This window comes from Dromiciops gliroides, chromosome 3 (assembly GCF_019393635.1).
Source record: "Dromiciops gliroides isolate mDroGli1 chromosome 3, mDroGli1.pri, whole genome shotgun sequence".
NCBI lineage: Eukaryota > Metazoa > Chordata > Mammalia > Microbiotheria > Microbiotheriidae > Dromiciops > Dromiciops gliroides.
Genome location: NC_057863.1, coordinates 572,338,219 through 572,366,072, shown reverse-complemented (window position 1 = coordinate 572,366,072; position 27,854 = coordinate 572,338,219). Strand labels below are relative to the sequence as shown.

Genomic DNA, 27,854 nt, shown 5'->3' with positions numbered 1-27,854 from the left:
TTCAAAACCTTTTCCTAAAGGTCATGTGTATTAAATGTATAGGTTATGACTACTTTGAGAACTTTTTATATCATGTCTTTCAACTAATATTGACTACATTTGTGAAAAGGACACAACCTTTATTGATTTTTATAACAACCAAAATGATACGGTTTGGATTAATGATTATTAAGCAGATTTTCAGATTGGTAGGCTTTTCAAGTTATGTCCCAGTAATTTTGCCCTGCAAATATCTACATAAGAAATGTATATTAGAATCTTCCTTTTGTTGTCTAGTGTTATTTTATTTTTAATATTGTGTTAAACTCCAAAAGAATGAGCATTTTCATCTATGCAGCAGAACACAAAAAGTGATCGTATATCAAACTGAATCTCTTAATTTCATACTTCTTGCTTTGAAAAATTATTTACTAAATTCTATCCATTATTTTCAGAACAGCCCTGCTTGCCTTTGTTATCTTCTGTTCTCTTGTGTACTTCTAAAATATATTTCAATGGCTATCTTTTAAAAATTTCTTTCTTTCTATTACTATCACTGCCCTCTAGATGCTTTCCCTCTCTCTTAAAGCAGAAAGAGAAAAAACAAACCTTGTAACACATAAACGCAGTCAAAGTAAATCTCATAATGGCCAACAAGTCTGTCACTTCTCTGATGTCAGGTGTGTAACATTCTAGCCCTCTGGAGATATGGTTGGTCAGATATCCTTTGGTCAGAGTATTTACAGTCTTTCAAAATTGTTTTTCTTTACAGTGTTATCATATAAATTGTTATCTGATATTTGCTCGCTTTACTCTGCATCACTTCCTGCTTTTCAGGAGTCCTTGAAGTCATCTTTTTTGTCATTTCTTCCAACACAGTTATGTTGTATTATCTTCGTTTACCACAACTTGTTCAGCTGTTCCAGGTTTTTTTTTCCTGGTTGAATCCCTAATTTCAAATAAGTGAGGTTCATCTGATTCTCCTTCTTGACCATCCTGTGGTCCATATTTTTGTATATTCTTACATTTATGCAGGGCAGCTAGGTGGCACAGTAGATAGACCAGGGCTTCCTAATTTTTACATGATGCCAGGCATATATTTATATAAAATAGGTATACAAACCAAACATTTACTACCAGATTTTTTTGCGACTCCCACATTCAGTTGTGTGACCCCTAGTTTAAGAAACTTTGGGGTAGAGTGCCAGGACTGGAGTCAGGAAGACCTGAGTTCAAATTTGACTCAGACACTAGCTTTGTGACTCTGGGCAAGTCACTTATGTCCTTTTGCCTCAGTTTCCTCATCTGTAAAATGTACTGGAGAAGGAAATGGCAAGTCATTCCAGTATCTTTGCTAAGAAAACCCCAAATGGGGTCATAGAGAGTTGGATACTACTGAAGTCCCTGAACAATTCTCATGTACCTCAATTATGAGTAGCACTTTTCCCCTCTTTGCCTTCTTTTTTTTCACCTTTAAAACTCTCAGAATTGAAAGAGCATACCTTTTTATCCTCTCATTTAACTCTCTAGAAAAACTTTGAAAGCATTAAGCTTCTAAAGGCAACTTTACTTCTCCCCGTATTAGAATATTACCCCTTCACTATCTTAGGAGGCAGCTAGATAGCATAGTGAATGGAGTACTGGACCTGGAATCAGGAGGACATGGGTTCAAATCTATTCTCAGACTTACTGGCTGTGTGACTGAGCAAGTCATTTAACTTTGATTGCCTCAGTTTCCTCATCTGTAAAATAGAGATCATCATAATACCTACCTCCAAGAATTGTAAGGACAAAAGGAGATATTTGTAAATTGCCTTGCAAACTTTAAAGTGCTATACTAGTGCTGCCTGTTATTATCTGGTTTTTGCTAAACTCTTTTTTTCCTCAGGAATACTTGAAATCTTCCTTTAAAAGTCTTTTTTTAAAAAATGTAGTTTTACAAGGTATGTTATTTTTTATTGTAAACTTATATCTTTTGCCACTTGTTATATTAGGTTCCTGTCCTAACCTTTACCTCCCAAGGTTAGACATTTGGGGTTTGGAGTGTTAAGGGTCTGAGGTGTCTTGGTCTTCATGCTGACATGCCCAGACTGGCCTCTGCTTCATATGGTTCTTGGCCTGTACTGGTCCCTTCTAAGATTTCCCCAACATCCCACCTTGGAAGTTTCCAAACACCATGGGTCTTTTTTGGGGAGTATATTCCCACTGACTTGGGATTTAGAGAGTTGCAGGCTCCTTGTGTCTGGTCAGCTTCTAGTCACTCGGGAAGGCTGTTAATATAGTTGGCTTGAGAGAGGAGGGCTAGTTTTTCTGGAGGTACCCTCTCTTCTGTTGCCTGTGTACTTTTAGAATACTTATTTTTGTGTAGTTCTGAGATCGATAAAATCAACTTCCTGTAGTTCCTCAGTGGATTTCTTGATCATTATTTGATCTACTGTGATGTTTTAAGTTCTCCTGGAGTTTCGAGTAATTGTATCCAAAGAACCCATTAAGAATGCAAAAAGAGGGGTTTATTTGTGATACAGATTAAGTTTAAACATCTTAGTTGTGGGGAAATTCTCCCCTCCCCAAAATGTATATGCAAGTATTTGTGCACGTTTGCCTCAGCTAACATTAATTATTCACATGTAAACTTGTCCTAAGGTTAAATGATATCACAGAGGACAGTTTGTTCCATAGAAAAGAATGAAGTCTGGTTTGAAGCCACCCTGGTGAAGAAGAGATTCGAAGGCAGGCAGCTCCAAGTCACAGAATGGCTGCCAGTTTAAGAAATGCCCCTGGATGCCTGCCACATGCCCTTCAATGATCTGTTGGTAGCTTGCTGAATAAAAGAGCTTGTCATTCAACATTCTCTATAGTCTGACACTAATAACGAGGGTCTGTGAATTTGTTTTTAAAAGTCTTTGAATATCATTCATTTCCTTTGTTACCTTTTGTATTTTATTTGTGAATTTTAAAATCATCATCCTGAAAGAAGACTCATTGGCTTCACCAGAGACATAAAGAGTTGAAGACTGCTGGTACAGTACAAAGAGGACTGGTCTTGGCACCTGACTCCCAGTTCTGACAGCTCTGAGGAGGTCACATAGGATCTCTGAGCATCAGTTTCTTCATTTGTAAAATGGAAGTCATGTGTGTCACATTGCATCGCAGCCTTTAAAACCAGCTCCCCTTTGATGTGTCACGAGAATGGCAGCATCTGGAGACAAGAAACATCTTCCTCGTTGATGTCTATCCCCAGCACTAAGCACAGTCACTGGCACATAGTCAGTGCTTATTTCTCATAGGATCTAAACATGGGAAAGGCCAGCCAGGGGCCACACAGTGCAATTTATATCTGCACAACAAAAGGTCATTTGATCTTAGCTGAAAGATCAGCGATAAAGATAAAAACTCATCTTTGGGAGCAGCACCTTGTACTTTGGAATACTTTTTATGGCTTGAAAAGTTTTCCTTCCATTACACCTAAATTAGAGGTAGCTAGGTAGTGCAGTGGCTAGAGTGCTGGACCTGAAGTCAGGAAGACACGAGTTCAAATCCAGCTTCAGACACTAGCCGTGTGACCCTGGGCAAGACACAACCTCTGTCTGCCTATTTCCTCAACTGTGAAATGAGGATAAGAACTTCCACCTCCCAGGGTTGTTGGAGGATCAAGTGGGACAAATATCTGTAAAACATCTAACACAATGTCTGGCACTTAGTAGGTGCTATGTAAATGTTTATTCCCTTCTGCCTCTGATACTCTCACATTGTTCCATTATTGCAGTTACTTGTGTTCTGCTAAGAGACTTAGAGTTCCTTCCATGAGTGCAAGGACTGAGAGGAGGCAGGGCAAGGGAAGGGGCACTGGCTATGAGTCCTGGCAATTGGGCTCCAGTCCCACGTACCTCATATTTTCCCTCATGTTCCTCAAGCACCCAGCTTCTTCATTTTTGTTTTCTCTTCTGTAAAATGAAGGACTTGTGCAGATGGCCTGGTTCTTTCTTGCTCTATATCTGTGATTCCTTGACTATATCTGATATGTTTGAGGCATTTTGATGTAATAGGGAAAACACTGGACTTGAAATGTGGGATCCTGGGCTCAAATTCTGCCTCAGACACCACTCTGAGACTCTGGGTGAGTCAGCTAACTTCTTTTATCCTTAGGTTTCCTCATCTGTTAAATAGCAGTGAGGATCAAATGGCATAATGTATAGAAAGCACTTTGCAAGCCATAAAACTTTATGTAAATATAAATTTTTATTAGTAGAAGTAATTATCTTTCTGAGTTATGTTTCTTCATCTGCATAAGGAAGATAAATGGTTCCCCTCTATACCATGCCTGTTGTTTGTGAAGAAAGTATTTTGTGTACCTTAAGGTGTTATGTAATTGTATTTGTTGATAACTCTGTATTTTCCCCCAGTTCTATGCACATAGTTGACATGGTAATTGTTCAGTTGAATTTAATATCCCTAAGTTTGCTTTACCTCAAGTTTTGTTTATTTTTTAAGGAATTAGAAACAATCTAATTATTATCTAGCCATTATAGGTAATATATATTATATTACCTACTATTTGTAATTTGCATTAAGTATATGTTGTTTGATAGGCTTGTGGTATGGAGAAATAGTTGCTGGTCCAGAAATTAAGTTAGTAAAAATTTCTAAAATGCATATTTTATGAGTATTTCTCGTTGTTTATAAAATCTATTATTTGTTTGGTTCTCGTCCCTGCCCTTGTAGAAGTTATAGCTCTTGATCTCTCTGGGAAAGGAAAGGACTCAGATGGCTAACTGGTTTTTGTCTTGTTTTTGTATTTTAGGCCGCTCGTATTCTGTGTGTTCCCCAAGAATGCTTAATCAGTGTCTGGAGTCCTTGGTGCAAAAGGTGCAAAGTGGAGTGGTTATAAACTTTGAAAAAGCAGGACCAGATCCTTCCCCTATAGAAGGTACTGTAACTTCCTAGTAGAATTTTAAAGTAACCATCATCAGTTGTAAAATTACAACGGAAATTATTTTGGTTTGGCAATGTACTGAAATGTTAAAACTTTAATGGTGACTAAGAGAGTGTTTATATAAACTACACAATGAGGGACTGATTCCTCCACAGCCTACCTGCTACTGACAGTGGGGAAATACGCATTCATTTGTTTGGGTTCAGAAGCTTACAAATGAGCCTTGACTGTTAGATCCACTTCTTTACCTGTAGGCAACCTTTAGCTACTACACTCAGAGTCTGCTTTTATACGTTCTTAAAGCATATGTGGGTGAAGAAAGAGAACTCAACAGGCAGAAACCTTTGTGTTCTTTGAGGCTCCAAGGGATCTGTTTCAAAAGTCCCAAAGTTGCTTATAGAGGTGATCTATTTTACAGGTTTGAGAACCATAGAACTTTAATGCTTTGGTTGAGAATTTAAGCTATGACAAGTGGTTTTTCCACAGTTTTGTTGGTCTTATGTAGTAACATTGTTAAGGGATTCATAGTCACTTTCATTTTACTATTTAAATTTCTATGTCAAATTTTTAAAGAGAAATGTATTTTTTCTACTTTCTTAACTACAGATGGACAGACAGAATTACCAAGACCTTTTGGATCTCAACCTTGGCACAGCTGTCATAAGCTTATATACGTCAGGCCAAACCCTAAAACTGGGGTTCCAATAGGTCACTGGCCTGTTCCAGAATCCTTTTGGCCAGATCAGAATTCTCCATCACTAGTAAGTGTCAGAAACTAGTGAGAAGCATGTGAAAATAAATCTCTTTTTGTTAAATCATGTTAGTTTTAAATTGTGGATGGTCAGTACATATAATTAAGACAAGTAAAAAGTATATTCTTTTGGAGGGGGAAATGCATTCTATTACAGGAATGTTCAAAGGTCTAGGATAAGCTCTTAAAGGATAATTAGTACTCTAAATTGTTCATTATTGTGTAATTGTAGAAAAGAGTAATCTTTTTATTTTAGAAACTAAAATTATGCTTAAGATTTTTCTTTTTGACATCTGGATATATAGCCATAAATGCAGAAATATTATCCTTAGATCTCTGGATTTTAAAAATGAAGACTTAATTTTAGTATTCATTGTTTTGATCCAAAAATAAGCCATATTTCTCTCATCTCCACTACCAAATTTAACGTGTGTGTGTGTGCGTGCATGTGTTAGTGTTTGTAGACCCAGGGCAGCTGGGTGGCACACTGGATACTGTGCTGGTCCTGGAGTTAGGAAGACTTATCTTCAGTTTAAATCAGACCTCAGGGGCAGCTAGGTGGCTCAGAGCACTGGCCCTGGATTCAGGAGGACCTGAGTTCAGATCCAGCCTCAGACACTTAACAATTTACTAGCAAGTCACTTAACCCCAATTGCCTCACCAAAAAAAAAATACAAAACAAAAAAAATCAGACCTCAAATACTTACTGGCTGTGTGACCCTGGGCAAGTCACTTAGCCCTGTTTGCCTCAGTTTCCTTACCTATAAAATGAGCTGGAAAAGGAAATGGCAAATCACTTAAGCATCTCTGCCAGGAAAATCCCATATGGGATTACAGAGTTGAATATGAGTGAAAAATGACCGAACAACAAACATGTAGATATACAACTTTAGTTGTGTGTATATTCCCTTCAAAGGATGTATTCGTATTGATGTGGTCTTGTATTTGACACAGTGAGTTAAAGAAAAACTAAAGAAATAATTCTGAGTATCCTCTAGTACTTTAGAAATTACCCAAGGGTACTTACTTGATACATTCAAACAAGTAAGTTATAATTGATTCAGTTAAATCTAAGATAATCTGCCGCTAAGTAGTATATTTATTTATGTCCATTTTCATTAGTAGCTTATGGTGTAGTAAGGCAGAGATGTGGTTGATAGAGTGCAGATCACATAGTTTGAAGCTGGTGGCAAGGAACTGATAATTATGTAGAGACTGGAAAGGGGCAGTTAGGTGGTGCAGTGGATAGAGCACTGGCCTTGGAGTCAGGAGGACCTGAGTTCAAATCTGGCCCAGACACTTGACACTTACTAGCTGTGTGACCCTGGGCAAGTCACTTAACCCCAATTTCCCAAGACATCCTGGGCAATCTCTAGTTGTCTAGATAGATAGATAGATTGATTGATTGCCACTGGACCTAGATGGTGCTGGAGGAGAAAGTAAGGCAGGTGACTGCATTGCCCTGCCTCACTTGAATCCAATTCCTTGCAAGTCATAACATCACCTTGATGTCATGGTCCTCTTTGAGAATGAAGGACAACAAAGATTGGAAAATAAGCATATAAGTTAGTATGCTCATTTACCCTGTATATGGGAAAAGTCTGATTGTTGCAGGAATTTGTTACACTCTTCTTTTTCAGTTACATTGTGGATCATTCCCTTGATGCTCTCAAAATTCTATTGCCTCCAGCCCGGACCCCTGAAGATTTTGTCTATACCAGTTTCTCTTCCCATCCTCCTTTTCTTTAGTGCTGTTCCTACTTCCTCATGTAGCATATTAAGGATTGTAATTTTAGAGTCCAAATGTGGATACTGCAATAGAAGTTGCTCCAAAAATTGCAGTATTCCTGGTGGCTAATTTGCAGATTTTTATCATGAATAATGTAATAGGAGATGACCAAGTGTCCTGTGAAATGATATTTATTTTTACCTGTGGGTGCCTGATAAAAACCATCTCCATCAACTCGTTTATGTGCTTCTCTGAGGAAGCCTGCGGCTCAGCCTTGTATTTAGCTGCTAATTCATTTTTCGTTCTTGTTTCATGTATAGAGAAGGTTAAAATTGATATGATTTGGTCCGTATGAAGTCCAGACCAAATCATATATAAGTGCTTGCCACCTCAAGAAGGGGAGAAGGGAGGAAGGGAGGAAATTTGGAACTCAAAAATTATTTTTTAAAATAATGTTAAGGGGGCAGCTAGGTGGCATAGTGGATAAAGCACTGGCCCTGGATTCAGGAGAACCCGAGTTCAAATCCAGCCTCAGACACTTGACACTGACTAGCTGTGTGACCCTGGGCAAGTCACTTAACCCTCACTGCCCTGCAAAAGAAAAGAAAAAGAAAACCACCATCATTGCGTGCTGTTCTTCCCCCCCCCCCAAAAAAAAAAAAAAAAAAGAATGTTAAAAAAGAAAAGTTGTTATTTGGGAAGAATTACTTAGTTTAAATTTTTAAACAGTTTCTTACTTGAAAGAAAACATAAATAAATCAAAACTAAAAGATCCAGAATAAAGGTTGTGTCTTAGGCATGCAGTGACTTGCATATCATATTATGGTAGATTGTAAAGCTGAAAGTGTGACCTCTTATCCTAGACTCTTCTATTGTCTTTGTTCTGTAACTTTCATCTTTCACTTTTGTAGTACAGTTTAGGGACCACTTGTTACAGAATAGTGCAGCTGAAAGAGAAACCTGCTGCATCATTTTATGGAAGTTAAATGATTTACCCAAGATTACATAGTAACTAGTTGCAGAATAACCAGTGCCCAGAAAATTCTAGTTGGCACTAAAACTGCTTGTCCTCAGTATAGTATTCATTCCTTTATCTCATTCTGAGCAAAAGTGACCACCTCTTCATAAGCATTTTGTGTAAATAAGGAAGAATATTTTAACGAAAACCCTTGTTCATTGTATTTTCCATGGTATCGCCTATTAGGGAGTTGGAAGTGAGGTTCCCTGATTTAAAAGTTGTACTTAGCACAAAGGTGCCCTCATTTTCTTTACCCATTCTTTGTTTAATCTAGCAGGAAAAGGTTTTTTTGTCCGGGAATAATGTATTAGTGGAACTAGTATAGTGAAATAATATTCCAGGACTGGGAATTAGAAGCCTGCTTTCTCACTCCCACTCCGCACTCTGCCTGAGTGATCTTAGGCAAGTTCTTCAGCTAGTCTTTCTAGGCTTAATTTTCCTTATTTATAAAATCACAAGATTAGAACATCCCTTCCATTTCCTAACATTTTCTTTTCATATAACTCTTGATATATGAATTGAATAATTAAATCTTTCAAATGGAGGATCAGAGTCACTGGAACATCATAGAGTCATACTTAATATTGGAAAGGATGTTAGAGGTCATTGAATCTAATCAAATCTGCTCGATGCACTGTGCTTATTACAGTGACATTTAACAGATGTTAGTGGTAGTTATTAATTAGGTAGCTAGAGAAGGAGACATTGTGGGAAGAGTTGAATTCCATAAGATTATGAAGTTGCTATCCATAAGATGGAGGGTATGGCTCTGAGAAAATCCTTTAGCTGAATGCCTGCTTCCTTTCTCTCCCCCCCCCCCCCCCCAACCAGAGAGGTTGTGCTTTTTCTGTGTTCACACTGATCAAATATCACCCCTGCTGCTTTCTTTTTAAACAAAGGTCCTCCAGCTCCAAACCCTGCTGTCTGTCTGTGCCCACCCTGTTTTCTTCTCTTTTGTGACATTTGTAATGTGACAATTTCTAGACTTTCGTTTCTGTCATGAATTTACTCTTAATCTAGGATGTTTAATTTTAAAAATATATTGCAGAATCTTAAAGTTAGAAGGGACCTCACAGTTCACCTAGTGCAATAGGACACTTCAGTCCCCAGCTGAGAGTTCCCTCTATAACATTCCCGACAACTGAGCATATATTAATATTAGTAACTTATATGTAAGTTTTATTAGTATTTGAAAAAGTATATAGATATGAATTTATCCTAGATTTTTTATTTCTAATCAATAATAGCACAAATTAAGGGGTAATAGTTTATTTTGTTTTTTCATTTTCTTAATGGGTAATAAATAAACTGAAATGAAGATGTTTTTAAATTGCTTTAGAAATATCTTCAATGTGTAGAGAAGTTTTTGTGTATATTGTACTAAGCACGCATTTACTAAACTACACGGCAGGAAGATGGTTATGTGTTGAAATAGTGGGATGATAGGACAGAAAGTTGGCAAGGAACAAGACTGAATTGCTAAGAAATATTTTTGTGTGGTCTGTTATATTGAATGTAGAAGTGCACTTTAGGGTTTTAATGTAATAACACTAAGTATTCCCCCTCCGCCCCCATGTAAATTTTAAAAAGATTTTTCTGTGCAATGTAAGTTTTCTTATACTGGGATTTTTAGGGGACAGAAATGAATTATTAATGTTTGGAAGTAGAGAGGAATAATGCCTTTATTCCTTTGGCTATATCTTTGGTGTGGATCTGGACCTGTAATTTTCTCATTGGGATCTCAGTGTAGAAGCTACCAACTGCAAATCCATGACCTGTTTCCTTAGAGAGCTGCTTGGAGTTCTGAAATTTTAAGTAACTTGCCCATGTCCGCAAATCTAGTCTGTCTCAGAGGCAGGGTTTAAATACTTCTTGTTTCTAATTTTGAGACCAGCCCTCTCCAACTACACTGTTCGGCTTCTCTCTGAGTGGGGCTATATCAGACAATAATCATAGGTTACTTCAGAAAGTTCCCTTTTTCCTCTTCTGTGCTACATCAGCTAAAATTTAAGCTTCCTAGTTATTTTAGTTTGTCCTCAAAAGGGAAGTTTCAGTTACCCTTGATCATTTTGTGTTAATTGCTTTCCTTTGGACCTTTTATGAATCTATTGCACTTTTCATGTGGTATAATAACCAGGAATACATACACTATTGTATTTTGGTTGTATTATGGTGTTTTACAAAGTCATTCATAACTGGAATATTAGTTGAGTCCATATATGGGAGGGGGGGCAACAACAGGGAGTAGATAACCAAGGTCTATATGCTCAAAAAGCATATAATTTAGCGGGGGCGGCTAGGTGGCGCAGTGGATAAAGCACCGGCCCTGGATTCAGGAGTACCTGAGTTCAAATGCGGCCTCAGACACTTGACACTTACTAGCTGTGTGACCCTGGGCAAGTCACTTAACCCCCATTGCCCCGCAAAAAAAAAAAAAAAAGCATGTAATTTAGCAAAATCATATCTCAAAGTTGGAAGGAGAAAACGAAATCTTAAATGCAATCGTCTCATTTTTATATGAGGAAAACTGATTCATAGGAATAAATCATCTTGCCTAAGGTCACATAGCAAGTTAGTGGCACAGCCTCAACCTAGGAGCAGTACTCTTTCCAGATAAAACATGAATACAGATAGCTTGAGTCAGCTTGTACCATAAGAATGGTATAAGATGCAGTGGGAGGCTAGACAAGGGAGCCGAGATCACTTCTACTGGAACTGATCAGAGATGACTGTAAATCAATCAAATTATAATTAAGTAGATGCTCATTACCATTTTCTACAGGCAGAGCTTAGAAAGAATATCCAAGTAGAAGGAACAGTGTGTGCAAAGGTATTGAAAGAGAAAAGTGTTAATTTGCTAGGGATGGTGAATCCAGTTTGGTTGACGCATGGATTTTGTGTTGGTGTGGGGGAGTTGTGAAAGACTAAGGAATTTGGACTTTTTTCAGTAGGCACTGAGAGCTTTTTAAGTGTTTTTGGAGTTTTTTTGGAGTGATTGTGTCAGGAGCTCCAAGCACTTACTGCTTTTTTCCTGCCATCTTGGGTCTACCCGTTTAAGGGTGGTTGTTTTTTTAGCAGGAAAATGGGGGGGGGGAATCTCTTTAAGCCGGAGGATTTTGTATGTTAATTATTGGGAGGGAAAAGAGAAGGGGACTGGAGGTTGGGAAGCTATTACAGTAGTCTGTAAACAAAGTAATGCAGACATTGGTAGAAGGATTGGAAAGGTAGGAACGGTGTTTCAAAAAATTTTAGAGCATTTAATATCTAAATACAGTGACCTAGGAAGTGTAACAAGTGTAAGTCAAAGCTAAGTGACTAGGAAAATGGAGATTGTATTGATGGAAAAGATTTTAACTTGGAGGTTCCCAAATGGGAAAGGATGACTGGGTTGGTTTTAGAAGTCTTCCTCTATTGAAAGCAACATCCAGGCAGAGTTGTAACGTGTGTGTGTGTGTGTGTGTGCGCGCGTGTGCGCGCGCACCAGACAAGGATGGGAAGGATAGAAGACTGACTGGTTGGGAGATAGGGTACTCAGGATAATCTAGGAGATCATCAAATAAGAGCAACTTGTTTCTCTTTGCTTGGTCTAGATGAACAAACATTCTTAGGCACTACAAGAACTAAGATGATACTGCTTGAGAGTAAGGAGGGGAGTTGAGGCAGGAAGATGTTTTATGTTTCTGTATTAGAAAAAAATTTATTCAGTACCTGCTACGTACGAGATGCTTTAATCTTGCCTTCCAGAAACATAGTTTTGTCAGTTTTATTAGAAGTGGGGGAAAGTGATGTTGAAGATGTTTAGGCACTAAAATAGAAAATACATTATTTAGTCTGTTTTATTATAAAACAGTGTGCTTGAAGGAAAAGTCAGTGCCTTTATATGCCTCAGGAAAATAATTTTGTTTTAGATGCCAAGTTAGGTATATTTACTACCTTTGAGAATAATAGTCCATGTCTTAAGTTGGACTTAAATTGTTTGTAGAAAATTGTTAGTTTAGGAAATATTTTTGATCATTTCGGGTTTTTAATTACAGTGAGAGATTTATTGGGCTTTTTCATAGTAGTTCAAAAATGCCTTTAAAAATAATGTTTTGGGGGCGGCTAGGTGGCACAGTAGATAAAACACTGGCCCTGGAGTCAGGAGTACCTGAGTTCAAATCTGGCCTCAGACACTTAACACTTACTAGCTGTGTGACCCTGAGCAAGTCACTTAGCCCCAATTGCCTCACTTAAAAAAACAAAACTGTTTTGGACTTTCATTAGGAACAAATACTTAAAAAATTAATCATTTTGGAGGACTTGACACTTGGATTCTGTTTTCCTGATTGAGACAGGTGTTTCCACCACACAAATAGTACAAATTTTGCTTTGTGGTTTTCATTACTGAAGAGGGGGGTGTTCCTCAAATAATATTTACCACGTTGTTGTCCAACTAAATTGTTCATTGCTAATAAATATATACTATAATATAGTCATTAATTATAGTCATCTTTGTGACTATAATTCCAGACAAAGTAATTTCTTTAATGTAATAACACTAAGTATTCCCCCTCTGCCCCTATGTAAATTTTAAAAAGATTTTTCTGTGAAATGTAAGTTTTCTTATACTGGGATTTTTAGGGGACAGAAATGAATTATTAATGTTTGGAAGTAGAAAGGAATAATATCTTTATTCCTTTGGCTATGCAGTTTATGTCATAAGTAAATTTTAAGATTGATCATAGATTTAGAGCTAAAAGGGACCTTCAGTGCCTATCCACTCCAACTTCATTATTTTATAGCTGATGTGGCCTTCTTGTTCTTGATATATTTTCATGGAGAATGGGTAAGAGTTAAAGTGTTTCCATGATGATAGTTATATTTTTCTGTTTAGCCACCTCGGACATCACACCCTATAGTGAAGTTTTCTTGTACTGACTGTGAACCAATGGTTATTGATAAACTGCCTTTTGACAAATATGAATTAGAACCTTCACCACTGACCCAGTTTATCCTGGAAAGGAAATCCCCTCAAACCTGTTGGCAGGTAAGCTAAAACATTATAATGATTTAGCAATAAATTCTAAATTTTAGAAATTTTTAATTGATGAATCATTAGTAGATGTTTAAATTCAATGTTTATCAGTTTTATCAAGTTTTTATGACTCTTTTAACAGGTATATGTGAGCAATAGTGCAAAATATAGTGAACTTGGTCATCCTTTTGGTTACTTGAAAGCTAGTACAGCATTGAATTGTGTCAATTTATTTGTGATGCCTTATAATTATCCAGTCCTCCTTCCTCTCTTAGGTAAGTAAAATTTCCTGTAGTTCAGTGTATGGAAAAAGTAGTTTTGAAAAATAAATTTTGAGAGTTGTTTATATTAATAATTTAGAATTGTTTCTGTTAGTAATTTATCTTCTAATGTTAACCCGGTCATCCTTTGGAACTGTATACATTACTAAAAATCAGTTAATCAAAGGATGTTCATAGCAATTGCTTGTATCTTTCTAAAATTAAACGGTTTATACGTTATGTCTACATATGTGTATGTACTTTAATTTGAAAATGTTTTTCTTTGCATGAATTTAACTGCCTTATTTTCTCTCTGACAGAAAATGCAAAGTGTTATTTGACCCAAAATAATGATATAGTAAACATTCAAAATTGTTGGCTTCTAGACACCTCTAATATTGATGCTAAGCAGCACAACTATTAGAGATGACCCCCTTCTACCCCTACAATCGTCTCAGGCTAAATAATGGTGGTTTCAGCACTGTTATGTATATTCTGTGGCGAACCCTCTCCCTCATGTTGGTAACTCCTGGGATCTGTTATATCTAGATCTGCAATGTTTGGTGATGTATTATAATGGGTTTTCACTGTATATTTATAGCCCTATCTTTCTTTTACAAAATTTCATTTGAAACCTTAGATTACATTCAGAACGTTCTCCCATATTTTAGTCTGCATTTGAAATGTCTTTTCAAGAGAAAAGTCTAGAAATCAGGAATTTCTTTGAATGGTAACTGGTTCAGGCTTATTTCTGGCTTAGCTTTTTACAAATCTAAAGGTACATGCTTTTAAAATAATAAATTTGAAGTTAACTTTCGTATTTCTAAATACTGAACAATGGTGGTTTCTACATGTTATGCATTTTTAGATGACTTGTTCAAGGTGCATAAAGCAAAGCCAACCATAAAGTGGAGACAGTCATTTGAAAGTTATTTGAAGACCATGCCTCCCTACTATCTTGGGGTAAGATTATAAATGTTTTTTTTTTAAATTATAGGGTCAATTACAAATTTAGTGCTTTGTTTCAGATATTATAATAAAAGTTTATCATTTTGTTTAGCATTTTGTACTATCACTTGTTCAGATGATCATTGTGTAGTAATTGAAGAGGAGAGTATTCAGAACTTTGCAGTGAATTGATATTTTAGACTTGGGGTCATGGCTCTTGGGTTCAAATCTCAACTCATGGTTGTTAGCTTTGCTACCATGCATGAAGACATTGCTCAAGCCTGAGTCTCAGAATTTGCCTAACTTTCCACAATGAGAAAATAACAGGTTGTTAATCCTTAGAACATCTCAGGTGAATGTGTCTGAGCCTTCATAAAGCAGTCTATATTTACACAAAATTGCCATGGTTATCTAGGAAATTTCATAGTAGGATTGGTGAGATGAGAATGGAAGGCAATATGTTGAACTTGGTTTCCTGAGCAGAATAAATAAGGAGCTACTTATAGCAAATAGGAACTCAGAGATTTATGTAGAATGAGAATTTAAATTCTTCCTAGCTGGAATTCTATTATAGATAATTTTAGATATGTTAAAAATTGTACCTAAATGAACACTAATACAAAATACTAAACATTTTATTAGGCCTTTGAAAATGAGTGTTGGAGCTGCTCAGTAGCCTAAACAAATGAAGAAATTAAGGAATGGCATAATCAAAGGAAATGTGGCCATTCCCCTGATCCATGTAGGGAGTTGGCAGATAGTTGATTTGTTTATATTGAGAATATTTCAGTAATACTGTCACAGAGTCTTGGATAATTGGATTTCTGGGTCAAAGGATAGAGTCAGGTTAGTTGCTTTTCTTTCCATCATTCCAGACTCTTCCAGAACAGTTGGACCAGTTCACAGTAAAGAAATGAAATGTCAAAAATAGTATTTTAAGATGGGCCTATTTTGAAGGGTAGAGAATTCCAGTACACTGCTGTAGTTGTGAATCAGTGTGATGAAAGATCTTTGGAGAGTGAAACATGAGGGTTGAGTGACTGAGAAATGGAGAGGAACACGAGTCTGAGAGTTAGAAATAGTGAGGAATATATCAGTCTGAAAGACATCCTTAAGAGACAAACAATTGGATCATAGAATCAGGGAAGGGGGAGAATCAGATAGTCTAAGGCTGAGAGTGAGGGAAGCTAAATGAATAGTTATTGGGGATGTGAGCCATTTGTACTCACGTTGTAATGAATTAACTTGTTAACATGTTTATTTTGACATCCAAGTGGAGGTATCTTGTTGATAGTTGGAGAGGAAGAAATTGTGCAAGTGAGAGGTCAGACCTGAAGATAGAGATTTAGGAGTCGGCACAGCTGTGATCCCAAAAGCTGTAAAGGAAGGGTGAATTGAATTAACAACTATTTGCTAAAAACATACTACCATGTGCTAGCAAGTCAAATGCTAGCAATATAAAGGCAATAGGTGGATTGAGGTGAAAATGAAAGGAATTCTTGATGGAGTTTATTACTTGATTCTTTTTTCTGTGAAGTTGACATGGTCCTAATGATGGTTCACCCACATATAGTACTTTAAACCTGCATATAGTACTTTATGGTTTGTTTAGTTTTGTTTTGTGGGTCAATGAGGGTTAAGTGACTTGCCCAGGGTCACACAGCTAATCAGTGTTGAATGTTTGAGGCCGCATTTGAACTCGGGTCCTCCTGAACCTAGGGCTGATGTTCTATCCACTGTGCCACCTCACTGCCCCCTGAATATCGTACTTCAAAGGTTGAAAATGATTTACTTATGGTCTCATTTGACCATCAGAATGGCCCTTTGACGTAGGTAGTACAACCATTCATCTTTACAGATTAGAAAACAAGTTTAGGGGACAGCTAGGTGGTGCAGTGGATAAAGCACCAGCCCTGGATTCAGGAGTACCTGAGTTCAAATCTGGCCTCAGACACTTGACACTGACTAGCTGTGTGACCCTGGGTAAGTCACTTAACCCCCACTGCCCTGTCAAAAAAAAAAAAAGAAAAAGAAAACAAGCTTAGACAAGTCAAATAACTTATTCAGGGGTACAGTGAACTAATAAGTGTCAGAAGCATGATTCATGCCTAGGTCTTATGAACACCCTCCACCCTGGTGACTCTTAGGCCATCCCATCTAGGGGAAGATTGTAAAAGAGTATGCTTGAGAATGAGAGACATGAATAAAAAGGATTGTACTTAACAAGTTTTGTGAGTTTAACAGTTTATCATTGGTAATGTTCTGTCCTTCGACCAGCATTTATTAAGTGCCTACTATTTGCAAGTTATACTATGGCTCTGGGAAGACAAAAGTTAAAAAAAAAAAGCATTAAAGTTTCTATTCCCCTGGGGCGGGGAGGGGCGTGTGAGGTAGGAGCAAGAAGGAAAGCAGTATTTTTCTAGATACAGGATAATTTGAAAGAGTAGGAGTTGGGGTAGGAAGAGCACTGATATATAAACCCCTTAGTAATAGTGGTGGATTTGTCTTAAGATCCAGCACCATTCTCTCCCTTTTATCAATTTGTGTGTTTTCATGACCAGTAAAGGTCATGATGTAATTTATGACTATAAAACAAAACAAAGCTGTCTTGCTTAATAATTTTAAATTATCCAAATCAAATGAGTTAACCTACAGGCAGCTAGGTTGCTCAATGAATATAGCGCCAGGCCTGAAGTCTGGAAGATTTGAATTCAAATCTGGACTCAGACCCTTCCTAGTTTTGTGACCCTGGGCAAGTCACTTACCAGTAAAATGAACTGAAGAAAGAAATGGTAAACCACACAGAGTTGGACACAACTCAACAATGCTTAATTATTCTGTATATAAGTGAAACATAACTGAAACAATGAAATCAGGACTAATGATTTGTCTTTTATAATGTCCTCAATAGTTATGTCTTTTAAATAGTTAAATGGCTATCTTGTTACCTTACCTTTTATTAATGCTAATGTAGTTCCATTTTCTCAATTATGGTATTATTTGAAGGGGAAAAGAAACGGCTGTAAGTTTTCAGACATGACTTTTCATCCAATAACTGTCATAAAAGTTCTTTTTAATATTTTAATGTAAGTTAAGATTCAGTATTGAGTAATTATTTTTTTCTTCCCTCCCCCCCCCCCCCCCTTCTTAGCCCTTGAAGAAGGCTGTTAGAATGATGGGAGCACCTAACCTTATAGCAGACAGTGTGGAGTATGGACTTAGTTATAGTGTCATTTCATACCTCAAAAAATTGAGTCAACAGGTAATGTATCATTAGATAGGACACTATTAAGAATTTTGAACTGGGGGTTAAGACATTGACTAAGACTGGAGCCGGTCTTACTGATTCAGACAGCTTGGCTTCACTTAAATTCATTTATCATTAGGATAGCTCAGTACTTAGATCCCAAACAGATATAAAAAGGTTTTATATTTAAGTAATTTTAAAATTTATAAGAAAATGAGAAATCATTCATGGAATAAATCTTAGATAAGATTATGTACATGTGGTCTGTATGCACTGGATTTATAGTCTTATTTTAGGGTTTTATTATAATTCCTTATTTGTGAAATCATAATTGATCTCTCATGGTGGTTTCTTTGATGTGGACATTGCTTGTTTGATTTGAGGTTTTTGTTGGGGCTTGTTTCTTTTTATTGGAAGTAGTATTAGTATTTTCTTTTCCATATATTAAAATGTATGGGTTTTCTTTTTTCTTTTTTAAAGTTTCTTGGGCACACTAAAAAAACAAAACAGTAAGTTCTATCATAATGGCCATAATTCAAAGTAAATGAAGATACTGTGTCAGTTAAGTAGGGACTGAAAACAGTCAACAAATGATACTTTATCTTGCCAAATTATTAGTGTGCTATGAAATGTAGTACATGCTTAGGACTTCTGACAGCTGGGAACTGGACATTTCCCATTGGAAATTGGCTGTTGACTAAAATGCTGATGGACCACTAGGAAAAGTCAAGAAACTATTTGCTTCTGTTTTTTTTAAAAAATCATTCCTCTGTTTAATGCCTTTTTTTCTCTCTCTAATAATCTTTACATAACTATATCACTCTCTGCTTTTTGGTATATGTCTAAAAACTTTATTGTGTGGGATAAGAAGTCATATTGAGTATCTATTAGTGAGATTTTTTCCCCCTACCTTCTCATCACTCCTGAGTGGGATTCTACATTATTGTGTATGGTTCAGTGACACTTTATAGCGACCATAGTGTAGTGTAGTAGATGTTTACATGGGAGTCTTAAGAAATAAAAAATTTTTATGTAGTGAATTCAGCTCCTCTGTGTGAAATTTTACCATGCTCAGATGACTTAGAATTGTGGTAATACATAACCATGTGAATGAGATTTTTGTTTCTTACATGTGATTTTTCATAGTGTATCACATTTTTACTGAATCTTTTACATAAGATTTAAAACTTATTTTTATAATCTGATTAAAATGTTTAGAATATATCATGTCAACTTCTATTTATTTTGAATTAAGGCCAAAATAGAATCTGATAGAGTCATCGGATCTGTAGGCAAAAAAGTAGTGCAGGAAACTGGAATTAAGGTCCGAAGCCGGTCACACAGTCTGTCAATGGCATATAGGAAAGATTTTCAACATCTGCTGCAGGGAATTAATGAGGAAGTTCCTCACAGACTCCTAGACCTCAACATGAAGGAATACACTGGGTTCCAAGTTGCTTTGCTGAATAAGGTAATTGTTGTACATCATAGTACCACCTCAAATATGCTCCTTTGTTGTCGAATACAATAAACTCTCTGTTATCTGACCTTCTGCCTATCAAAACTTTGTTAGGGAAATAACGTATTCATAAATGTTGACCTGAGGCACTGCACACTTCTGAAATATTTTCTGAATTATCAAAGGTTAGCATCATTTGTGTTTGAAATAATTTATTCTGATTCTTTGAGAATTGATAATTCATATCTAGCATAGAGCTCCTCCATTAACCATAATTTTGTAAGATGTAGCAGTAGAAAGACCTTAAAAATGCCCTAAAGGCTTCTGACCAGTGGTCACCCGAATTCTACTCAAGCAGTTCCAGTGGTGGAAGTTTATTCCTTTAGACAACCCATTCCATTATTGTGTGACTGATTATTAGAAGGTTATTCCCCCTTTTTTTCCAGCTAAACTGGTTAAGTAAGAATATTGTGTTCTCTGACCATTTCACAGATAAGAGAGTTTACTGTATTTCTATTACATTGGTGAAAGTATTGATTTAAATTTTCCCTCTTAATACTTTAACCTTAGGATTTGAAGCCGCAGACCTTTAGAAATGCTTATGATATACCCAGACGAAATCTTTTGGATCACTTAACGAGGATGAGATCTAATCTTTTGAAGACAACCCGCAAATATCTTAAAGGTCAAGATGAAGGTTAGACTACTGATGAATTATTTGTATTTCCTTCGTGGTTCAGACAAATATGATGTCATTACTACCAAGCCTAAGTTAGGTTTTAGAATATTTTCCCTGATAAAGACTGGCACTCTGTGATGCTGTTGAAGTACCATTAATACCATAGAACATCAGTATTTATGGGAAGATCAAGTCATGGATCAAGGGGCATTTTCTCCTTTTTACTAAATAACATTTGTTGCTTGTTTCTAGAAAGTTGTGTTGATATAAGGTATAATGGAAGAAAAATGGATTTTCATAGTAGGATTTCTCATTGGACTTCAATCCATACCAGTGAATATTTATAGGACTCTGAAAACCTTGAGCAAAATTGCTTGTAATAGAAATTATTCCAACATATTTTACATTTTAAAGACTTTATTTCCATACTAATAATTTCAGATGGAATTTATTCTGATGATAGTTTGATAGCTGATTATATATGCAGTCTGATGAAATTAATTTAGCAGAATTTTCTTTTTTGGTTCTGTTTTGTTAGATCAAGTGCACAGTGTTCCTATAGCACAAATGGGGAATTACCAAGAGTACCTCAAACAGATTCCCTCTCCTCTTAGAGAACTTGACCCTGACCAGCCTCGAAGGCTACATACATTTGGGAACCCCTTCAAGCTAGACAAAAAGGTAACTTTTAAAGTCTTCCTTAATATGACTGGGAGTCATTTTAAAAAGTAAATTTAAGCATAATTTCAAAATAATTTCTGGAACATGAACAAAAGTTGGTAATTTTATTACAGAAGTTAAAACAGCAATAATGAAGCTATATAGTGATGCATACTTTAAAAGACAGGCAGAAGTTTGATTTGATTCACTTCATTCTTTTCCTTTTTAATAAAATGAACCAATGTTTAGTGTAGCAATCTGGACAAAATCTGACACTGAAGATCTTTTTGTTTACCAAAACAAAAAAACACCCACAGATCAGTATTGATTTCAGCATGAATGGAAAACTCCAGTTCTACCTCCTGTCTCCTCATACCCAATAACCTTTGCTTTCTAAAACAAAATAAGAAGCCATGTATGTTTCATGTATTTTTAGCATGAATTCTTTAATTAGGAGTTCTATATGTTTTCCCAGGAATAAATCCGTTTCAAAACCATTATAGTGACTTCTCTCCAATTTTTTTTTTAACTGTCATTTGGGAAATTTAAAAAATTTTATTTTGTATTCAGTCTCTTTAGTTGTTTCTCAATACCTTTTCATAAATTAAGCATAAAAATTCTATACCTTTCTGCCTTCCTCATTTCCTTAATATAGCATTTTATCCATATTGGAGTAATATTTTCTAACTCTTAGAGTATTGGCATGATTGAGAATTACTGGCATTCATTGTCTTAAACTAAAGTGAATGTAAAGGTATTTAGTTTTCCATTTTATCTTAGTTTGTTCATCTGAGGACTAAGTAAATGATTTTTTTTTTTGGATTGGATTATTGAATATGTAGTAAGTGGTCTTCCAGGTGTATAGTGTGTATTTTTAATTGGAACCTTGATTTTGCCAGATGTGCTCCATTATAAATTATGAGATAGTTTTGTTTACATGCTGTCTTCTCCATTAGACTGAGCTCCTTAAGGACAGGAACTGTCTTTTGCCTTTCTTTGTATCTCTAACACTTAGCACAGTGTTTGGCATAGAGTAGTTGCTTAGTAAGTCCTTGTTGACTGACTGACTGTTTAATTTTACTCATAGGGTATGATGATAGATGAAGCAGATGAATTTGTATCTGGACCTCAGAATAAACACAAACGACCTGGAGAACCAAATATGCAAGGGATCCCCAAAAGACGCCGTTGTATGTCTCCACTTCTGAGAGGAAGGCAGCAGAGTCCTCCTGTTGCAAATAATCATATTGGAGGAAAAGGGCCTCCTGTACCTACTGCACAAGCACAGCCAGATCTTATTAAGCCTGTTCCTCTTCACAAAAGTTTGTTACACTTTTTGATCCCTTTTTTCTACTTTATTTTTTGTCTTTTGATTCCTCTTTAGTTATCTCTTATTGTATATTATAGTGATTTGATTTGGAGTCAGATATTTCTAAAGATGACTTTACTTGTCAATGTGCATGTTAATTTTTTCCCCCCCATTTCCACAAGGATATAATTTAATGAGCACTTGGGTATTCAAACGTTATAATTGTAGCTCTATAGAATATGGCAATTTCTAAACCTATATACAAGAGAAAGTGAGTCTTGTAAGTAAAGACAGTGTGGTACAGTTTGAATTTGGGGATTTTAAATGATAAATTTGGGAATAAAAATAATAGCTACCATTTATATAACACTTTAAGGTTTGCAGTGCATATTATGTGGATTATTTCATTGTAGCTTTAGCTTTCAGGTAGGGTTTTGGGGGGGGCAATGGGGGTTAAGTGACTTGCCCAAGGTCACACAACTAGTAAGTGTCAAGTGTCTGAGGCCGCATTTGAACTCAGGAACTCCTGAATCCAGGGCCGGTGCTTTATCCACTGTGCCACCTAGCCGCCCCTCAGGTAGGGTTTTCAAGATGAGAAAACTGGAGCCCCAGAGAAGTGACATGACAGACCTGGACCCTCACTAAAATGTTCAGGAGGCAAGATTTAAACTCGAGTCCACTTGACTCCAGGTCCAGCATTTTATCCATTGGTTCACAGAACCAGACAGTGTATGTGATTGGCATGGATCCTTTTAAATCAGAATTAAAGGCATAAATTGTGAGATGGCAATGACCTCAAGAGTCCATTTCTTCCAAATCCTTTTTTTTATAGAGGAAGAATCTGAAGTTGAGAGAAGTCAAGGAATTTGCCTGAGTCAGGCAGGTAGTAAGAGCAGAGTTTGGGATTGACACTCTGGGACACTGAACCATCTCCCTTTCTAAGCCTCATAATATCACCTGTTATTTTCAAATCATAATGGCTGGTGAAGCCCAGTTGTTGTTCCTTAGCATGCCTGAGATAGGTTATGTGGGGAGAATGAGAGAGGCAAGGTGTGGTCCTTCTTGAGTGCAGCAGATGCCATGAATAAGCATGTTCCGCTAAGGCAAAATAATCAAAGGACTCCATATAAAAACTAATTATGAGCATGGGTTCATGACAGAAATTAGAAGCCACTGCCTCTTCATTCACTTGAAAGAAAACAAGAGCACCCATTCATTTGTAGTTGTACAGGAGTTAGTTTCATGTCTTACTTAGATAACATCTTTCTCATTTGGCCCTGTCTTTATCATCTCTTATATCTTTGTTTTTAGCTTCAGAAACCACTAATGAAATGGCAGTGGATGATGTGGTTGAGAATCATGTTGCAGACCAATTGTCATCAGACATTGCACCAAATGCCATGGATTCTGAGTTTTCAACATCCTCTTCTCCAGTCAGTTTACTGGAGCGACCAACCAATCACACAGAGGCTCTTGGCCACGATCATTTAGGAACTAATGACCTTACTGTGGGTGGATTTTTAGAAAATCATGAAGAACCAAGAGATAAAGAACAATGTGCTGAGGATAACATACCAGCATCTTCACTCAACAAAGGGAAAAAAATGATGCATTGCAGAAGCCATGAAGAGGTCAACATTGAATTAAAAGCACAAATAATGAAGGAAATTCGAAAGCCAGGAAGAAGTATGTGCTTAGTATAGTTATACCTCAGATTGGATTGTTTTATGTGGCCAAAGAGGAGTATCATCTACTAGTGATATAGACTTAAATTTCCCTCAGTATTGGACAACTTTTGAGTCAGTGCTTAATGACTTTCAGTGCTCTTTCAGTTCTGTTTTGACTGCATAGTCATCTCTCCAGGAGTTGAAATTCCTCTCCCAGTGTGCAGACATAACTAGCAGAACTGTGATTTTTGCACTGAACAAGCATTTATTGAGAGTTAACTTGTGCCTAGGATAGTGCTTATATGCTTGTCAGCTCTATTAGGGCCAACATCCTGTGTTACTTAATTTTTGTGTCTCCCATAGCACAGTGATACGCACACACATTTAATAAATGTCCATTGAAGTTGAATACCATAATTAAACATGAGCATAGGGATAGAGTTTGTGTAGGAGCTTAACAGCTATGTGTGAGAAAGGAAGGAGGCATTTATTATATGCCTGCTCTGTGCCAGGCACTGTGCTATTTGCTTTGTAGTTATTGTTTTATTTGATCCTCTTGACAACTGTGATAGGTGATACTATGATTCCCATTTTATAGTTGAGGAAACTGAGGCAAAGAGGTTAAATGACCTACTCAGGTTATAGTAAATGTCTGAGGCCAGATTTGAACTCAGGTCTTCTTGATTCAAGGCCCATTACTCTATCCAGTGCACCAAAATAAACATTTATTGAGCACCTGCTATTTGTAAAACTTTGGGAGGTACAAAAATGAAAACAATGTAATTCTTGCCCTCAAGAAATTTATAATGCCTACCATTTGAACCTTCCAAATCCTTATGCATAGAATTTGAAGTAGAATTTTAAAAATATGTTCTCTACCCCTCTCTCACACTCAGTTTTGCTTTAAATTTCTTTTTTTAATGATCAAGAAATGCTTGAGTAAAGAAATTTATTTACATCTTGTTTCAGCTGGTCTTATCTACAAAATTGATGGCTTTATACTTATTACTTTGATGTAGGAGCTGTCTCAAAATATTAATGTTGTATAAATTACTTTCTTGTTCACATTTATTTTCCTTAACCACACATGTTTGGTGTGCATTATGAATCATAAATCAAACTGTTAAAATTTTTATACAGGATTATCTTCATACTTTAGTGTGTCAGTATTTCTCTGTAGAACGAGTACTTACAAAAGATAATTTAGCAAATGGTTACCTACATGAAAACCTCTTATTTAAAATGCTGCTTTTCATCTTTTTTTTTTCCCCAGAATATGAAAGAATCTTCACATTACTGAAGCATGTGCAAGGCAGTTTGCAAACAAGACTAATATTTTTGCAGAATGTCATTAAAGAAGCATCAAGGTATATAATCTTGGAACAACAAAACTGTCAAACATTATAAAATGACTGTCTAGCATGTAATCAATATACTATAGAGTATTTTGGCATGTGAGTGTACACCCTACACATAGACCCCCATATATACACACTTTAAAAAAAAAAATTAAAATCTCACCAGAGAAAACATTCAGACTCCTTGGAAACCATGGGATGGATATATAGATATATATATTTATTTATTTATTATTATATTTTATATATATATATTTATTTATATGTATGTATGTATATATAAAAGCAAACATGAAGAGTTTAGGCTGCCTCTTCTCTCCCAGTCTGTTGCTGTTATCTTTGTTTCTCCAGCCTTTGATTTTTCTTAGTCTTTATAGTTCTATCACCATACATGGTAGTGATTAGAAATAAGACATTGAATGGAATGTGTTTCTAGGTGTGAACCTCTCAAAATTAAGTGGAGTGAAGTGGTGCAGCTAAAATTCTGGCTGACCTACATACAAGTCCAAAATCAATGGTGAGAATAATCTAGATCAGGTGACTGTGATTCATATAGTTACACGAATTGAGACAAGTTTGTATTTTCAAGCTGAGAGGAACCTTAGTGATCATTTAGTTGAGTTTCCTCAATCATAAAAACTTTAGCTAAACTCATGGCAACCAGCATCTGTGCTGCCCAGACAATTGTTTTAGAGGGAGTAGAGCATCTCTTCTTTCTTGGAAGATAGTTTACTTATAGAGTCAGGGCCATAGGTCAGTTATGGCCATAGTACTGAACCTAGGAGTCCAAGACACCCAGGCTGTGGTCTTACTTTATTGCTGTGACCTTGGCCAAGTTTCTTCACTTTTTCCTCATCTAAAAACTGAAGGAGCTTGACTTGGAATCTACACTGGATTTGGAGCCAAGGTACCTCCATTCATATTCTGCCTCTGACACTCCCTGCTATCTTTGAGACCTTGGGCAAGTCATAGGTTCTTACTTGGCCTTACTTTTCCTCATCTGTAAAATTCCTTATAGTAGCTGTGACTCCAGGCTTGTAGATCATTTAAGTTGAAGATGATAATGGTTTGATTTGCATTTGTTGAAGTTTGATCTAATAATATTAACTCTGCCAGCTTTAGAACAAGGGTTTTTTTTGTACTAATGCTCAGTTTTCATCAATGTCCATGCTTTGCTTATGTTCACATTGAAGTATTCCAAGAAGATTGATGTTTCAGTAATTGTTTTGGGACCTACAACATGCCATATTTTTAGAAATAATGTGTAATTTTATATGGTTTTTATGAACTTAATATCCAGGTTTAGATGGCCATTTGGTCACTGCAAAATATGATGTCTTATCTTCACAGTTGTTTGTCAGATTTATTTATTTATTTATTTGTTTGTTTATTTTGGTGAGGCAATTGGGGTTAAGTGACTTGCCCAGGGTCACACAGTTAGTAATTGTCAAGTGTCTGAGGCTAGATTTGAACTCAGGTCCTCCTGACTCCAGAGTTGGTGCTCTATCCACTGTGCCACCTAGCTGGCCCCAGATTTATTTTTACACTCATGGCTCAGAAGTCCTAAAATAGGCCATTTTGAAAAACATTTTTTAATTGGAATGTCATACTCTTTATATGCTTTTTAATTAGTATTATTTCTTCCATACAGGTTTAAAAAGCGAATGCTAATCGAGCAATTGGAGGGCTTCTTGGAAGAAATCCATCGCAGATCCAATCAGATAAACCATATTAATAGCAATTAAAGAGAAACTAGAATGTGGCCACCTCTTTCCCTCCCTCCCCCCAAACACAAAGTAAAAAGATGACTGAAGGAGTACACTGCTGTGATCTTTGCATTCATTTTTGACAAGCACTGTTGGCTATTTGAAATACTAAAAGCAGCAAGTCTACAGATCCTGTTTCCATCATTTTACAGTGACCTTTCTTCATTTCGGTTTATTTTTGTAATGTGAAAAGTATCACTCAAGAACATTTTTATTTAACAAACTAAAACACAAAAAAATCCCATAGAGATTCTTGCTTGTCATTGACTCTTGCGTGTCAATTTCCCTCAGGTTCTATTTTCTTAATCCAACCTTCAAAATTGTCACCTCTGTTAAGGTTGAATTTTGCCAAAAAAGGAAAAAAAAGAAAAAAAGAAAAGAAAAAGACAAAAAAGAAAAAAGTTACTTTGTAATTTTTTGGGGAAAAAGCACATACATAAAAACAAGGTAATGTTTTGTATATACAGTTATTTTGGATATATTATTGTAAGTTGTACAAATGTATTTTGAAGAATATTTAAGAAAAGCACTTTTGTTATTCCATCAATAAATGCTCTATTTTAATCTTGTGTGTTTTAGGAAGTAGTCAAATTTAACATAATCCTTTTAAGGAAAATTCTTGATCTGCATAATTTTTAAGGCATCATCTTTTTAGTATTAGAAATATTGTACTCTTTGAAGTTTGTGTTTGTTAGAGTTCAACATAGGCTTATCAAAATCCTTGCAACATTTACATAATCTAATTATTTGATTAGGATATTGGCCTAAACAGATTTCCATTATTACTCCATCTCTAGATTACAGGAAAAACTAGACCTGTGGCACAAAAGCAGACATATGGTTAGGACCAGAGAGATGTAGTGCTGGAAAGAATGTCCAAAGGAATTCAAGGAATCAAAAGCTTGGAGCTTTAAGTACTAGCTCCCGTACTTCCCCTCTGAATTTGGCAATGACTGTTAACTAAACTGAGTATTAGAGGCTGGGAAGCAGGTATTGGGACACATCACATACCTTATGTTGGTTCAGCTATCTAGTCAGTCCTTTGACTTGAAGACTTGGAGGTTCCAAATGTTTGTT

The 27,854-nt window shown here is 36.2% G+C and overlaps 1 protein-coding gene across 2 annotated transcripts in view; it reads left to right on the top strand.

Moving 5' to 3' along the window:
* The window catches only part of INTS6 (integrator complex subunit 6), an 85,534-nt gene extending 58,720 nt beyond the window's left edge, over positions 1-26,814 (top strand). For both annotated transcript variants that reach the window (XM_043998479.1, XM_043998480.1), the window contains 13 exons: positions 4,781-4,906; positions 5,519-5,673; positions 13,284-13,436; positions 13,567-13,699; positions 14,553-14,647; positions 17,784-17,894; positions 19,135-19,350; positions 19,909-20,035; positions 20,556-20,698; positions 21,765-21,999; positions 23,298-23,672; positions 24,927-25,020; positions 26,663-26,814. In XM_043998479.1, the coding sequence (XP_043854414.1) occupies positions 4,781-4,906; positions 5,519-5,673; positions 13,284-13,436; positions 13,567-13,699; positions 14,553-14,647; positions 17,784-17,894; positions 19,135-19,350; positions 19,909-20,035; positions 20,556-20,698; positions 21,765-21,999; positions 23,298-23,672; positions 24,927-25,020; positions 26,663-26,756 (2,057 nt within the window). In that variant the 3' untranslated portion in view covers positions 26,757-26,814. The remainder of the gene's footprint in view (positions 1-4,780; positions 4,907-5,518; positions 5,674-13,283; positions 13,437-13,566; positions 13,700-14,552; positions 14,648-17,783; positions 17,895-19,134; positions 19,351-19,908; positions 20,036-20,555; positions 20,699-21,764; positions 22,000-23,297; positions 23,673-24,926; positions 25,021-26,662) is intronic.
* The last annotated feature ends 1,040 nt before the right edge of the window (positions 26,815-27,854 follow it).